The 13,270-nt window shown below is 46.5% G+C and overlaps 1 protein-coding gene across 4 annotated transcripts in view; it reads left to right on the forward strand.

Moving 5' to 3' along the window:
* Window positions 1–13,270, forward strand: part of LOC135215389 (sorting and assembly machinery component 50 homolog) — a 562,240-nt gene that overhangs the window by 274,405 nt on the left and 274,565 nt on the right. For all 4 annotated transcript variants that reach the window (XM_064249976.1, XM_064249977.1, XM_064249978.1 and 1 more), the window contains one exon: window positions 9,860–9,976. In XM_064249976.1, the coding sequence (XP_064106046.1) occupies window positions 9,860–9,976 (117 nt within the window). The remainder of the gene's footprint in view (window positions 1–9,859; window positions 9,977–13,270) is intronic.

Genomic DNA, 13,270 nt, shown 5'->3' on the forward strand with positions numbered 1-13,270 from the left:
TTCTTCCATGCATCCATGGTGCATGAAGGACTTGTAGAAAAGGTATATATCCTTAGGGGGGGGGGGGGGGGGGGGGGGGGGGGGGGGGTGGGGGGGGGGGGGGGATTTTCCTTATTCTCTTCGTCCGCCACATACTATTCTTTCAAGGCTTTCTTTATCTCCCTGCTAAAAATTTTGTTCAGGTAGCTGTTGTTAACCAGCATTTGAGAAACTCAATCTAATTCTGTGTGAGTGTCCTGAATACGACAAAAGAACCGTTCCTGCTGCCCACCTGTGTGAGGAAGGCCCAATGCCCACCTTCCAGAGGATAACACCAATGCCCAGGAAGGGACCAACATTGAAGATGAAACTGGTAATACCAGGAGTGACATCACCACGGTCGCAGCCAATGAAAACACTGCTCCCGGAGACAGCACACACTTGAGAAGATCAATGCGACTCGAGCGTTTTGATGCTCACACCGCCTGGCCGCCAGCCATTGAAATGCCTGAACCCCCATCACTGGGTCCTGTGGGAGCACCTGTGAGCACTCGCACGACCACAATACAGACAGTCCCCAGTTATCGGTGGGGGTTCTGTTCTCGGGTGTGCCAATAAGCGAAAACTGCCATTAACCGAAAATCGGCGATTTATGGTGCCGATAACCAGTTATTGGCGCCATAAGCACCCTTATGGCACCAACAACTGGAACTCAGCCCATTAAGGCACCACAAATCGCTGATTTTATGGTGCTAGATAAGCCCATAAAACCGGATTGCCAATAACCGAGCCCGCCAATAACCAGGACTGCCTGGATAAGGAGGACTCATCAACAAGATTCAATCCTACAGCAACCATCGCTGTGATCATGCCCTGGCAGATCTGGGCAAAACATTGAGAGAGGAGAGAGAGAGAGAGATGCGAGAAGAGAGAGAGAGAGAGAGAGAGAGAGAGAGAGAGAGAGAGAGAGAAATTGTAAGATAAGTAATGAAGTAGTAATAAAGAATATTCAAAATAACTCTACCGGATTTGTGAACTATGGGAGCTCTGTGCTCTGTAACACCGCTCACATCAACTGGGTACTAAGAAAAATTGGCGGATGGCAAATGGTGTAATTTGGTCAAGTAAGTGACTTTTTGGGTGGATTTGCAAACACTGAAAAACTTATTCTGTACAATTTTTCATTTGGGGTCGTATTTTAGCAGTTGTAGGCGCTTACCATGGATATACATACAAGCTAATTTTTTAATATGGCGTAGGTATTTTTTGGGGTCAATTTTATTGTGCTGTACCCAGGGCAAGGGCATGTATTTGTTGAATTGTTAGCTTTGGCAACCTTTGGAGTACGTACTTCCTCGTTGCGAAGCACCCATAAAGTAGAGGCGACCCTGACCTCTAACATCACACACTACAGGTCGAGATGAGCTCTGACCAGAGGCTGTCTATATCTAACATCTGTAGCTCTCTCACCAGATAAGGTTACAACGAGCATTTAAGAATGCCAGCTAACTTACCATTACAAACTCATTTCCTTTTCTGAATATTTTTTTAAATAATATTTTTATAAAATAGTTTTATATATATTTTTATAATAGTTTTATATATATTTACCAAGTAATTCCATAATAGGAGCCCTCCCACCTCCCCACTTGTGGACATAGGGTACAAACAAATTGAGCTGTTCAACTGTTTTGTACCTATTGTCACGGATGCCCAGAGGTCCGCTATAGGTTCTATAATATAATAAACAAAAAGATTCAACGCCAAAGGTTGAAACTCGGGATACAAATATAGAAAGAAACGCCAACAGAACAAAGGTTTATTTACAAGCTTACTAACAAAGATAAATGCAGAATGGTTTCTCCTATTTACATAACAAAAGTAAAATCTTACAATGCATGAACTGGGGAAACAGTGAGGTAATGAAATACTTGCTGGCTAGTTTTGCAGCTGTCGAAAATCAATGCTCGCAGCAACAGCTTCGCAAAGGAGAGCTGTAGAACTTTAGACGTCTTCTTGACTCCGTACTGCAGAAAACAATGTCTATTCTTGATACTCGAAGGGCTGGTTACTCCTCAAAACTACCTTGTAGGACGTTTCTTCTCTGAAGGCTTGCTCAACGTCGAAATATCTGTCGCTCTCTCTCTAACTTCCGGACGACTTGACCCGATTCCAATCAAACTCTCGTGCTCCTCCTTCCTCTCTTATCCTTCGTCTGTTCCTTCTTCTCTTATCTCTCTCTGATGATCTCTGCTGATCTCTCACTGATGATCTGATTTCTGATACTTCGTCAGTCATATATATACGGCGATCTGAGGGCGGGGCCTACCAGCGAACATCACAGACTCCCGAGATGACAGGGACGTTTTAGAAGGATCTAGGCGAATAGTTACATGATAATACCCAGCGTTTTCTGACGACACATCAGCGCCTGTTGCTTTCCATAGTACACCTGGGAGATTCTAGAACAATCATGAGAACAGGCGCCTCCACCACGTGTGCGAATGCCTCCTTGCTGCAGAACTTCTCGAAGAGGATGCGTTTTCCTTCCCTTTAACATATAATTCCATGCTATAAAGTGATTACCATGACACCTATTCATTCCTAAAAGAGGGCGGGACTATACTCTGTTTTTTTGCATCTGTCCATCCGCCTGTGGTGTGTGCGTATGGTAACACTGTGTCCTGGGCTTTAGATAGTTACATTCAGTTTACACTCAACAATAATAATAATATCCTATTTTGAATATTAACGGTGTAATTCGCATACAGTAAATTATTAGAAAACTTTTCAGTTGGAAATGTACACCCAGATATCCTTTTATTTATCTAAAACTTACACATAGCGTAAATATTTAAAGCCTGGGACGCAGTGGTGCGTAAATATTTAGAGCCCGGGACGCAGTGTTACTATGCAAAGACACCACAGGCGGATGGACAGAAGGAAAAAAACAGAGTGTAGTTATCTACGCCCAAAACAAAAGAGAGCTACTGCAAATTTTAAAATTTTGAGCTGCTGTAAAGTTGAAGCTGATAGCTGTGTAAAATTACTTGGTAAGCATATATAAAACATATTATTTTTGTACATGAACTTTCCTGTCAGATATATATACTTAGCTTACGTCTCTGACGTCACGACAGAATTCAAAACTCGCGGCACACGCGACAGGTAAGTCAGGTGATCTACCTTACCCACCGCTGGGTGGCGGGTGTAAGAACCAAACCCACTTTCTTGTCAGATTTTCTCTGTCGCCGGTCCTGACAACACCTGTTGTTAGGTCCTCACGATAGTTGGATTTGTTTCTCGTTGCCTGGATTCTTTGGACTGACTTTTTTGGTGAAGTACCTTTTTCCGTTGGCTTGGCATACGCGATTGTGGACTGGTTTTTTGGATTTTCTCTGGATTTTTCTTATGATGGCTGATTCTGATGTTAAAAAATCTACCATGTTTAGAGTGTGCTCTGTGAGTGAATGTAAGGTGAGGCTACCTAAAGCATCGGTAGATCCTCACAATGTATGTATGGGTTGTAGAGGTAATGAATGTTCTTTCAATAACCTGTGTAAGGAGTGTGAAAGATTGGATGAAGATGTATGGAAGTCTCTTTCTTCCTATTTAAGGAAGTTAGAGAAAGATAGGGTCCGTAAGGCTTCTTCAAGAAGCTCCAGTAGATTGCGCATTAGCGAACTTGAAGTATAGAACCCTGTTGTAGAGTTAGTACCTTCTCCTGTTTCAGCTCCTGCTCCCGGCATCAAACCTGAAGATACGCCTTCGGAGGTGGCCTCCATGAGGGCCACGATTCGTAGCATGGAGAGCAAAATACGCTCATTAGAAGGTAAGAGTGATAGTGCCAGTGAATTGTGCAGTGCCCCTAGTGCAGTGGAGGGTGCGTCTGACCGGCTCACTAACGCTTCCAGGCCTAGACCTCTTCCAGACTCCCAGACCCAGTGGAGGAGGAAAGTCAACAGCCGCAGGAAGGTTAGGGAGAACCCCCACCGGTCAGGCGTCCCCTCGGCAGATCCTGTTGTACGTTCCCAGGCTGCCTTGGATTGAGCCAAGAAAGAAGTGTTGCGCCAGTGCTTCTCTGTGTCGTCTTCGCCCTCTCCTAAGCGCGGATGGAGCGCCTCGGAAGCCTCGCGCCCTCTCAAGAGAGCCTGGAAGGCTTCTTGCGCCCTTCCCTCCAGCCCTGAATACTTCTCGGAAGAGCCTGAGGTAGAAATCAAGAGAACCAGGAGATCGCAAGAGCTCTCTTCTCCTCTTCACCCTCGAGCCTCGTCCCCAGTAGAGGCTTTCGAGAGATCTCCGGCGCGTATCTTAGCAGGTCTGCAGGCGCAGATTTCGGCTCTGGCGGACTCCTTGGCAGGGAGTTCTCACCGTCGGGAGGACGTCTCGCTCCCGGTGAAGAAGTCTAAGAGAGACCTAGTGGATTTCTTGCCTCCTGCAGAAAGGTACCAAGAGCCTCGCAGCCGCTCTTCGTTCGATCAAGAGCCTGATAGGAATTACTCTCCGAGTAGGCACTTTTTGCCCCTGAGCAGGCGCCAAGAGCCTGGGAAGCTTCTCGCGTCGAGCAGGCACTCTTCTCCTGATAGCCGCTCGTCCAGAGTCAGACACCTGGAACAGGACAGGCGTTTCTCTTCAAGCAGGCGCTCTTCGCCAAGAATCCGTTCTCCTCCTGGCAGGCGTCAAGAGCCTGGCAGGCGCCAGGAGCCTAGTAGACACCAGGAGTTTGATAGGTGCCCCTCTCCAAGCAGGCACTCTTCTCCAGGCAGCCACTCTCCCTTGGACAGGCGCTTGGAGCCTGGTAGGCGCTTTTCACCTAACGTTCGCTCTTCGCCAGAGACCCTCTCTCCTCTTGGCAGACGCCGAGAATCTAGTAGGCGCCAAGAACCTAGTAGGCACCGATCTCCGAGCAGGCGCCCTTCCCCAGGTAGCCGCTCTCCTCTGGACAGACGCACAGCCTAGTAGGCGCTACCCGTCTGGTAGGTGCTCTTCGCCTGAGAGCCTCTCTCCTCATGGCAGGCGCCAAGAGCCTGGCAGGCACCAAGAGCCTAGCAGGCGCTCCCCTCTGGGCAAGGCTTTAGAGCATGACAAGCACGCCGCTTCTAGTAGGCGCTCTCCTAGTAGGTGCTCTCTTAGAAAGAGCTCTCCTCCAGGCAGCAGCTCCTCCCCGGACAGGCGACCTTCGAAGGATAAGCGCCCTTCTGAAGAGGATCAAGAGGCAACGGATGAAGAGTTGGCCAAGGATTCTTCGGTCTCTTCATACTAGAGGCTTACGGACCTCCTGTTACAAGAATTTGGAGACGCCCTTTCTACTGTTGCTCCTCCTCCTCCTCCTTCTTTGTTTTCGACTTCGAAGACAACGAAAACTTCTTCATACGTCAAAATGGGAAAGATGGGCTTTTGGTACGAGTCAGGGGAGCCTTTGGGCTTGGTCCTTCCCTCCTCCACGGACTCGGACTTATCTTCGTTGGTGGATTCCGCTCGTCGCTTGGCTCTTCTTTCAGCTAAGACGACGTGGGGAATGAGTGAGTTGGACCACCTTCTGAAGGGAATGTTCCGGGTCCTTGAAGTATTTAACTTCTTAGACTGGTCCCTGGGAGTTTTAGCGAAGAAGACTCAATCCCAGGAGTCCCTTTCACCTGAGGATCTACATTGTGTCCTGTCTTGTATGGACAAGGCAGTGAGAGACGGTTCCGGAGAGGTAGCTTCTCTTTTCGGAGCGGGAGTTATCAAGAAGAGGGCAGTGTACTGCTCTTTTCTATCTAAAGCGGTTTCTCACGCGCAGAGAGCCTCTTGTTGTATGCACAGCTCTCGCCTCAGCTGTTTCCTAAGAAAATTATACAAGACATTTCGAGTGCCCTCTCAGCGAAGGCCACGCAAGATATGTTTAGCCAGTCAGCTAGGATGCCTCGTACATCCTTTCCAAGCAAAACCCAGAAGGAGACACCCGCAAGGCAGGAGCCCTTTCGAGGAGGCCCTCCCTCCCGTTCCTCCTCCTCTAGAGGAACAAGACCTCCTAAGAGAGGAAGGACCTTCTCTCGATCTAATAGATCGAAGAAGTAGCACCCAAGTCCTCCAGACTACAGTAGGTACCAGACTACTAAGATTCTCAGACGTCTGGGCCCAGAAGGGGGCGGACAACTGGTCCCTCTCAATGGTCAGGAAGGGGTACCTCATTCCCTTCATTTCAAGACCTCCCTTGACCACAACCCCAAGGGAGTTGGTGGCCAAGTACAAAGACCCTCACATGAACCAAGCCCTTGCTCTAGCAGTAGAGCTTATGCTGGAGAAGGAAGCTATAGAGCTAATGAAAGAGCCTCTTTCTGCGGGTTTTTACAACCGCCTCTTCCCAGTTCCCAAGACCTCAGGAGGATGGAGACCGGTTCTGGATGTAAGCGCCCTGAACGTCTTCGTGAAGAAGAGAAAGTTCGCCATGGAGACGACATTTTCAGTTTTAGCAGCTCTTTGCCCGGTGGACTGGATGGTGTCCCTAGATCTTCAGGACGCTTACTTCCACGTGCCGATCCATCCTTCTTCACGGAAATTCCTAAGGTTCATGTGGAAAGGAAAAGTTTTCCAATTCAGGGCCTTGTGCTTCGGCCTCTCTACAGCCCCCAAGTTTTTACGGGGCTCATGAAAAATGTAGCACAATGGCTACATTTGGAGGGAGTGAGGGTTTCCCTCTACTTGGACGACTGGCTTATCTGAGCCAAATCGAAAGAAAGGTGTCTGGAGGACCTTCACAAGACGTTGACCCTGGCAAGTTCTCTGGGAGTATTAGTGAACTTCGAAAAATCTCAGTTAATCCCCAGCCAAGATCGGATTTATCTGGGGATTCGGATGGTTTCTCCGGATTTTTGGGCGCATCCCTCTCCAGAAAGGATAACTCAATGTTCAGAGAAGGTTGCAACCTTTCTAGCGAAAGATGTAGCACAGCGAGGGAGTGGATGAGTCTGTTGGGGACGCTCTCCTTGCTGGAGCAATTCATTTCTCTAGGAAGGTTGCACCTGAGACCACTACAGTTCTTTTTGAACCGGAACTGGAACCGCCGGTCTCAAGATCTAGAATTCCGCTTCAAGATCTCGAAGGAGATAAAGAAGGATCTTCTCTGGTGGGCAGACCCTCTTCGCTTCGAGGAAGGTATATCCCTGCACATGCCGAACCCCAACCTAGTGTTGTTTTCCGACGCGTCGGACACAGGTTGGGGAGCGACGCTCGGTTCAAGGGAAGTGTCAGGCACCTGGGAGGGGGAACAGGTGTCCTGGCACAACAAAAAGGAGTTGATGGCGGTTTGGCTAGCCCTAAAAGCTTTCGAGTCCCTCGTCTGGGATGCAGCGATTCAGATCAACTCAGACAACACCACAGCCCTGGCTTACATCAGGAAGCAGGGGGGGACGCACTCCTTCTCCCTGTACGAAACAGCAAGGAAACTTCTTCTGTGGTCTGAGGAAAGGAGGATAAGACTCCTCACCAGATTCGTGCAGGGAAAAAGGAACATCAGAGCTGACCTTCTGAGCAGGAAAAACCAAGTCCTTCCCTCAGAGTGGACTCTTCACTCGGACGTGTGCCAGGAGCTGTGGAAGACGTGGGGCAGACCTCACTTGGATCTATTCGCGACCTCCAAGAACATGAGGATAGACCTTTACTGCTCCCCGATATCAGACCCGAGAGCAGTAGCGATAGATGCTTTTCTGCTGGACTGGAAGCACCTAGACCTTTATGCATTCCCTCCTTTCAAGATTCTGGGAGAGACACTAAGAAAATTTGCAGCATCGGAAGGAGCAAGAATGACATTGATAGCTCCGTTCTGGCCCGCCCAAGACTGGTTCACAGAGGTACTGTAATGGTTAGTAGACATTCCAAGATCCCTGCCACTAAGGATCGATTTGCTCAAACAGCCCCACTTCAACAGGTATCACAAGAACCTCCTCGCTCTCAATCTGACTGGATTCAGACTGTCAAGAGTCTTGTCAGAGCGAAGGGTTTTTCGGCAAAGACTGCAAGGGCTATTGCCACTGCAAGAAGACCTTCTACCATCAGTGTCTACCAGTCGAAGTGGGATGTCTTTTGACGTTGGTGCAGGAATCAGAAGCTTTCCTCCTCCAGTACCTCTGTGACACAAATAGCAGACTTCCTCTTTTTCCTGAGGGAAAAATGCGGTCTGGTGGTCTCAACCATAAAGGGTTATAGGAGCATGCTAGCCTCAGTGTTCAGGCACGGGATTGAACATCTCGGAAGATAAAGATCTCCATGACCTGATAAGATCTTTCGAGACAACTAAGAAAGTCTAATTTGACACCAAGCTGGAATCTCGATGTAGTCCTGCTTTTCCTGAGGTCTTCGAGATTTGAACCACCTCAGTCAGCCTCATTTAGAGACCTAATGATGAAGTCGTTTCTCATGGCTTTGGCTTCGGTTAAGAGAGTAAGTGAGTTGTAAGACGTAGAAGGAAGTGTAGGATTCAAAGGAGACTCCGTGATTTGTTCCTTTCTTCCTTCTTTCTTAGCCAAGAACGAAAACCCCTCCACTCCTTGGCCCAGGAGTTTTGAGGTAAAAGGCTTATCCTCCCTCATTGAAGTAGAAACAGAGAGGACTCTTTGCCCTATAAGAAGCCTTAAGTTTTATCTCCAGAGAAAGAAAAAACTTAAGGGCAATATGGACAACCTCTGGTGTTCTGTAAGAGATCCCAGTAGGCCTTTGTCAAAAAATGCTCTGGCATTCTTTATTAGGAACTTAATAAAGGAAGCTCATGTGGCATGCGATCAAGACCATTATAAGCTCCTGAAAGTCAAGGCGCATGAAGTGAGGGCCATCGCCACATCGTTGGCTTTCAAGAAGAATATGTCGCTGCAGAATCTCATGAAAGCGACGTTTTGGAGATGCGACTCGGTCTTCGCCAACCACTACTTGAGAGACGTGAAAATTACGTATGAGAAGTGGTTTGGGTTAGGCCCATACGTATCAGCGGATTCAGTGCTGGGGCAGGGAGCTGAAGCATATCCTTTTTAATTTTTTCCCTTTTGGTTTTTGGTTTGTGTTTTTATGGTTGTATGGAAGAGGATGCAGGTAGGCATCTCTTTCAAGTCGTATTACTAACAATTAGTACTTTGGTTAGGTGATGTGAGTTTTGCTTGAGCTCCTTGCAATGGTAGTGGACAGGTTCTGTCATATAAGTGGGCGGATCCCCTTTGACAAGATCCTAACTGGATTCTACCAAGTAAGCAGATACAGTTCCCATTGGTAGACCCAAAGAGTCTTTTCAGCTGTAGGTCACGCCCTCGCTGTAGCTCTTCAGGCAACGCAGACTAATAGACAGTAACTATGAAGTCTTCTGCCTAAAAACAGGTAAGAACCAAGGTTTTATATCCTATAACATGTGTTGTTTCCCCTTTCCTTGTACTTGAGTGTCTCTTTCCCTCCACCAAGGGTGTCAATCAGCTAAGTATATATCTGACAGGAAAGTTCATGTACAAAAATGATATTGTTAGTATACAATAAAGTTTTGTACATACTTACCTGGCAGATATATACGATTGATGGCCCGCCCAGCCTCCCCTCAGGAGACAGGTGGAAGAGAAAATCTGACAAGAAAGTGGGTTTGGTTCTTACACCCGCCACCCAGCGGCGGGTAAGGTAGATCACCTGACCTACCTGTCGCGTGTGCCGCGAGTTTTGAATTCTGTCGTGACGTCAGAGACGTAAACTAAGTATATATCTGCCAGGTATGTACAAAACTTTATTGTATACTAACAATATCATTTTTCTCTTTAAAATTTATGGCTTAAGCAAAAACCATTATTGATTTCGTGGGACTTCAAATCTGTAAATTTTAGTTAGATGAATTTAAAAAAATATGTAATAAAAACATTGAAATTCTTTTCAGGTTATCATAAAAATTCATGAAGCTAGAACACGTTTATCAAAATTAGGTTGCTTTAAGGATGTGGGTGTGTTTATTGATGCCTATAAAGGACCCGATGCTGTAGATGATGGAATTGAGGTATGTGAATTCAAATATTTTTACTTTTTATTTTGATGAGTGAATGGAAGTCGAAAGTACATTTCAAATTTTTCATCATAAAAGTAAAAATGAAAGTACAGTGCAATAAAACTAGTTGCAGAGAAATAAGTACTATGTGTGACTCTCTTACTCTTGCCAAGTAATGTGTAAGTATAATACATATTCATCGGATATGGTTTGCAGTTATTTTAAAGCAAATCTGCCATTACCACTTTACTCTGTTCATTTGTTGAATTGCAGCCATCACTTTATAATAGCTCTAAATATTTGCCAGCACATTTTCTAGACACTCAAAAGCAGAAGAGCTCCTTCCTCATGTCATGCATCCAGTTTTCAAAGTACTCTTAAGTGGTGGTAAAATCATTCCAATAGCGTTTCATTCTTTGCTACCTTACTTATTTTTACTTTATTTGTCCATTCCATTTTGTTCCTACACTATACAAACCATCGGTCCTATACATTAGGAATTACTTCTGACGAAGCTGGAAAATGGCCATTAGACTCTTGAACAAAGTGGTTTCGAAGCTGGAAAATGGCCATGAGACTCTTGAACAAAGTGGTTACGAAGCTGGAAAATGGCCGTTAGACTCTTGAACAAAGTGGTTACGAAGCTGGAAAATGGCCGTTAGACTCTTGAACAAAGTGGTTAGGCAGTAATTACTGTCCAGTAGGCAGGAATGCCTATCTGCCAGGATGTAAACATTCCAGTTTGCTTTCAGCCGTCATGCAATGCAGATGTGCTATCATGAGCTCTTTGCCCAACTGTTGTTAAGCTCTCTTTTTTTCCAGGTGGGATATTTTTTTACTTTTTTTGTATACTATATTCAGTGTTTGATATTAATTAATATTCAAACCCACAATTTGTGATAACCTTGCGTAGACCGTCTTCTCCCAGCATGTGCCTTGGGGTCGGTAACCAAGGGTGTAGCATTCGCTCCCCCTCTCATTCATCCACATGCCCTGTGCTTATAAAAGGCATGACTGTATATCGTTTATGACTTGTGGTCAATATTGCTCTTCACTGCTTGTCTTGTGGGTGATTTTGGTGGGAAGGAACTTCAGAGGAAGGTTGCCGAGTGTTGTCAAAAAGTTTTTTCACTTCCGACGGCACCCTTGGTAGCTGCCCAGTTTTCCTCGTTTCTCTCTTCTGGGAATCTTTCCTTCTGGTGGCGGTCTCTCCTTCGGGAAGGATCTCTCCACCTTCTTTGCTTACTTGTTGGGCGAAGATTGGGGGGCGGGGAGGGGGGGACCCCCTCTAACAGGGCCTCCTCCCGCTTCATAGGGCAGTTTCTCCTCAGATCAAAGGAGTCTCTACTAATCGTATTAGCTTTTCTCTTCTGATTGTTAGTGAGCATTTTAGGCGCAGCAGTAGAAGACTGGATTTTCACCATTGGTTATCCTAGCCTGTAGGGTTTTCAACTTTGGCACTCCTGTAAGGTTGTGACATTGCTTCTTGTTGTATCTGTGGGCCCTTCTACTCCTGCTACCCTATTTGCTCCTGTTGCTGATACTGACTTTCCTGTAGCTCCTGCCAGTCGGGTTGCTCCTGATGTAGTGCCATCTTCAACCATATCTTCGTCTTCATCTCCTGTTGCTATGGAGGATTTATGGAGTGCCATTTAACAATGTCTGAGAGAGAGAGAGGAGAGGAGGAGAAGAGAGAGAGGATGATAGAGAGAGAGAGGAGGGGAGAGAGAGAGAGAGAGAGAGAGAGAGAGCGTAATTGGTGGTTGGATATTTAATGACTGTACTGGCTGTTGGTGAGTTCTGGGACGTCTGCTGGTCCTGTTAGTTGTTGGAGTTCTGTGTTTTGGTTAGTTTTTTAGTTAGTCTGTGGTTAGAGCCTGTGACAGCCAGTAGTGTTAGCACCAGTCAGTAGTGTTATTATAGTCAGCTAAGTTGTGTTTTGTTTGTTGTTTAGTTGTTGTTTTGTTAGTTGATATTGTTGCTTAAGAGTTGTTGTGCCTGTATTGTTAGATTTGTTGTGCTATGAGGTTTTTGTTGGGTTATGTGTGACTTCCTGTTGTTATATGTGAGTTGTTATGGTTGAGGGTTGTTGATGGTGTTGTTAGTGGGGGTGTGTGTTGCTTTTTGTGTGTTGGTTGTGCAGTGGTCTTTTGTTGTGTTGTTGAGTTTTTGTTGTTATATGTGAGGTTTTGTTGTTTGTTGTGTTGTTAGGTTGTGGTTGTGTTCCGTGGTTGGTTGTTGTGTTGTTAGGTTGCAGTTGTGTTCCTTGGTTGGTTGCTGTGTTGTTGAGTTGTGGTTGTGTTCCATGGTTGTTGTTGTGTTGTTGTGGTCCTTGGTTGTTGGGTTGTAGTCCTTGGGTGTTGAGTTGTTGGGTTCTGGTTTGTGGGTTGTGCTTCTCGGCTGTGGTCTTCTTGTTGTTGGTATCTCCGTGACCTTGACCGGCAGACAGCACAGAATAGCCTGGAGTTGGGTAAGTGCATGTGTTTTGAGAGTTTTTTGTTTTTTGTGTTTGTGTTTTTTTCGTTTCTGTGTGTAGCTATAGGTCAATTGTCCTGCATGTATTTTGTTGTGTAAAGAGGAAAGTGTGACTGGGGTGTTTTGGGCAGCTGGAGTGATTAGGTTTATGTGGGGGGGGATTTAGCCAGCTTGTTTTTTTTTAGCTTGTGATCCTGTCACACTGCCTTCTCCCCTTCTTGTTCCAAGCTCATCGATCAAGGAAGAGGAAGGCCTCCCCCCCAAGGAGTCCTGGCATGGGGCTTCTAAGGCGCTGCCTCCTTTCAAGGAAACTGTAGGTTCTTTCATCGGCTCCTCCCGGCTAAAGAAGTGAATCACATACCTCACCAGGGTCTTGCATTTCGGGAGCCGCGGGAGCTCAGACTTTGGTTTGTGCTCCTTTGCCAGTTCTAAGAATTCCGCTTCTAAGACTGGTGCTTTGTTTAAGGCTTGGTCTAGCTGAGACACTCCAAGTGCTTGAGTTGAGTCTCTATTAAATCTTGAGCTTCCTGAGCCGTTGCCGGAGAGACCTCTCACCGTCCCAGTTCAGACATGGAGAGAAAAAGATCCAAGACATGCAAGTGTCTTGGCTCTCCCTGCCAGTACTGCCACCAGTGCTCAAGGGCCAGGTCTAGTGTCTTGGTCTCTGACCGAGCACCTGGTGCCTCGGTTTCAACCAAGCACCTGGAGAAGCAGGGACAAGTTTCCCTTCAGAAGTCCTATGAGGCTTATAAAGGTCTTCCTCTTATCATGGAGGTAAGGTTCTCTCTTTGGCTCTTCCCGCTCATGGGGTGGGAGCCGATTCGCATTCCC

This window comes from Macrobrachium nipponense, chromosome 5, assembly GCF_015104395.2.
Source record: "Macrobrachium nipponense isolate FS-2020 chromosome 5, ASM1510439v2, whole genome shotgun sequence".
NCBI lineage: Eukaryota > Metazoa > Arthropoda > Malacostraca > Decapoda > Palaemonidae > Macrobrachium > Macrobrachium nipponense.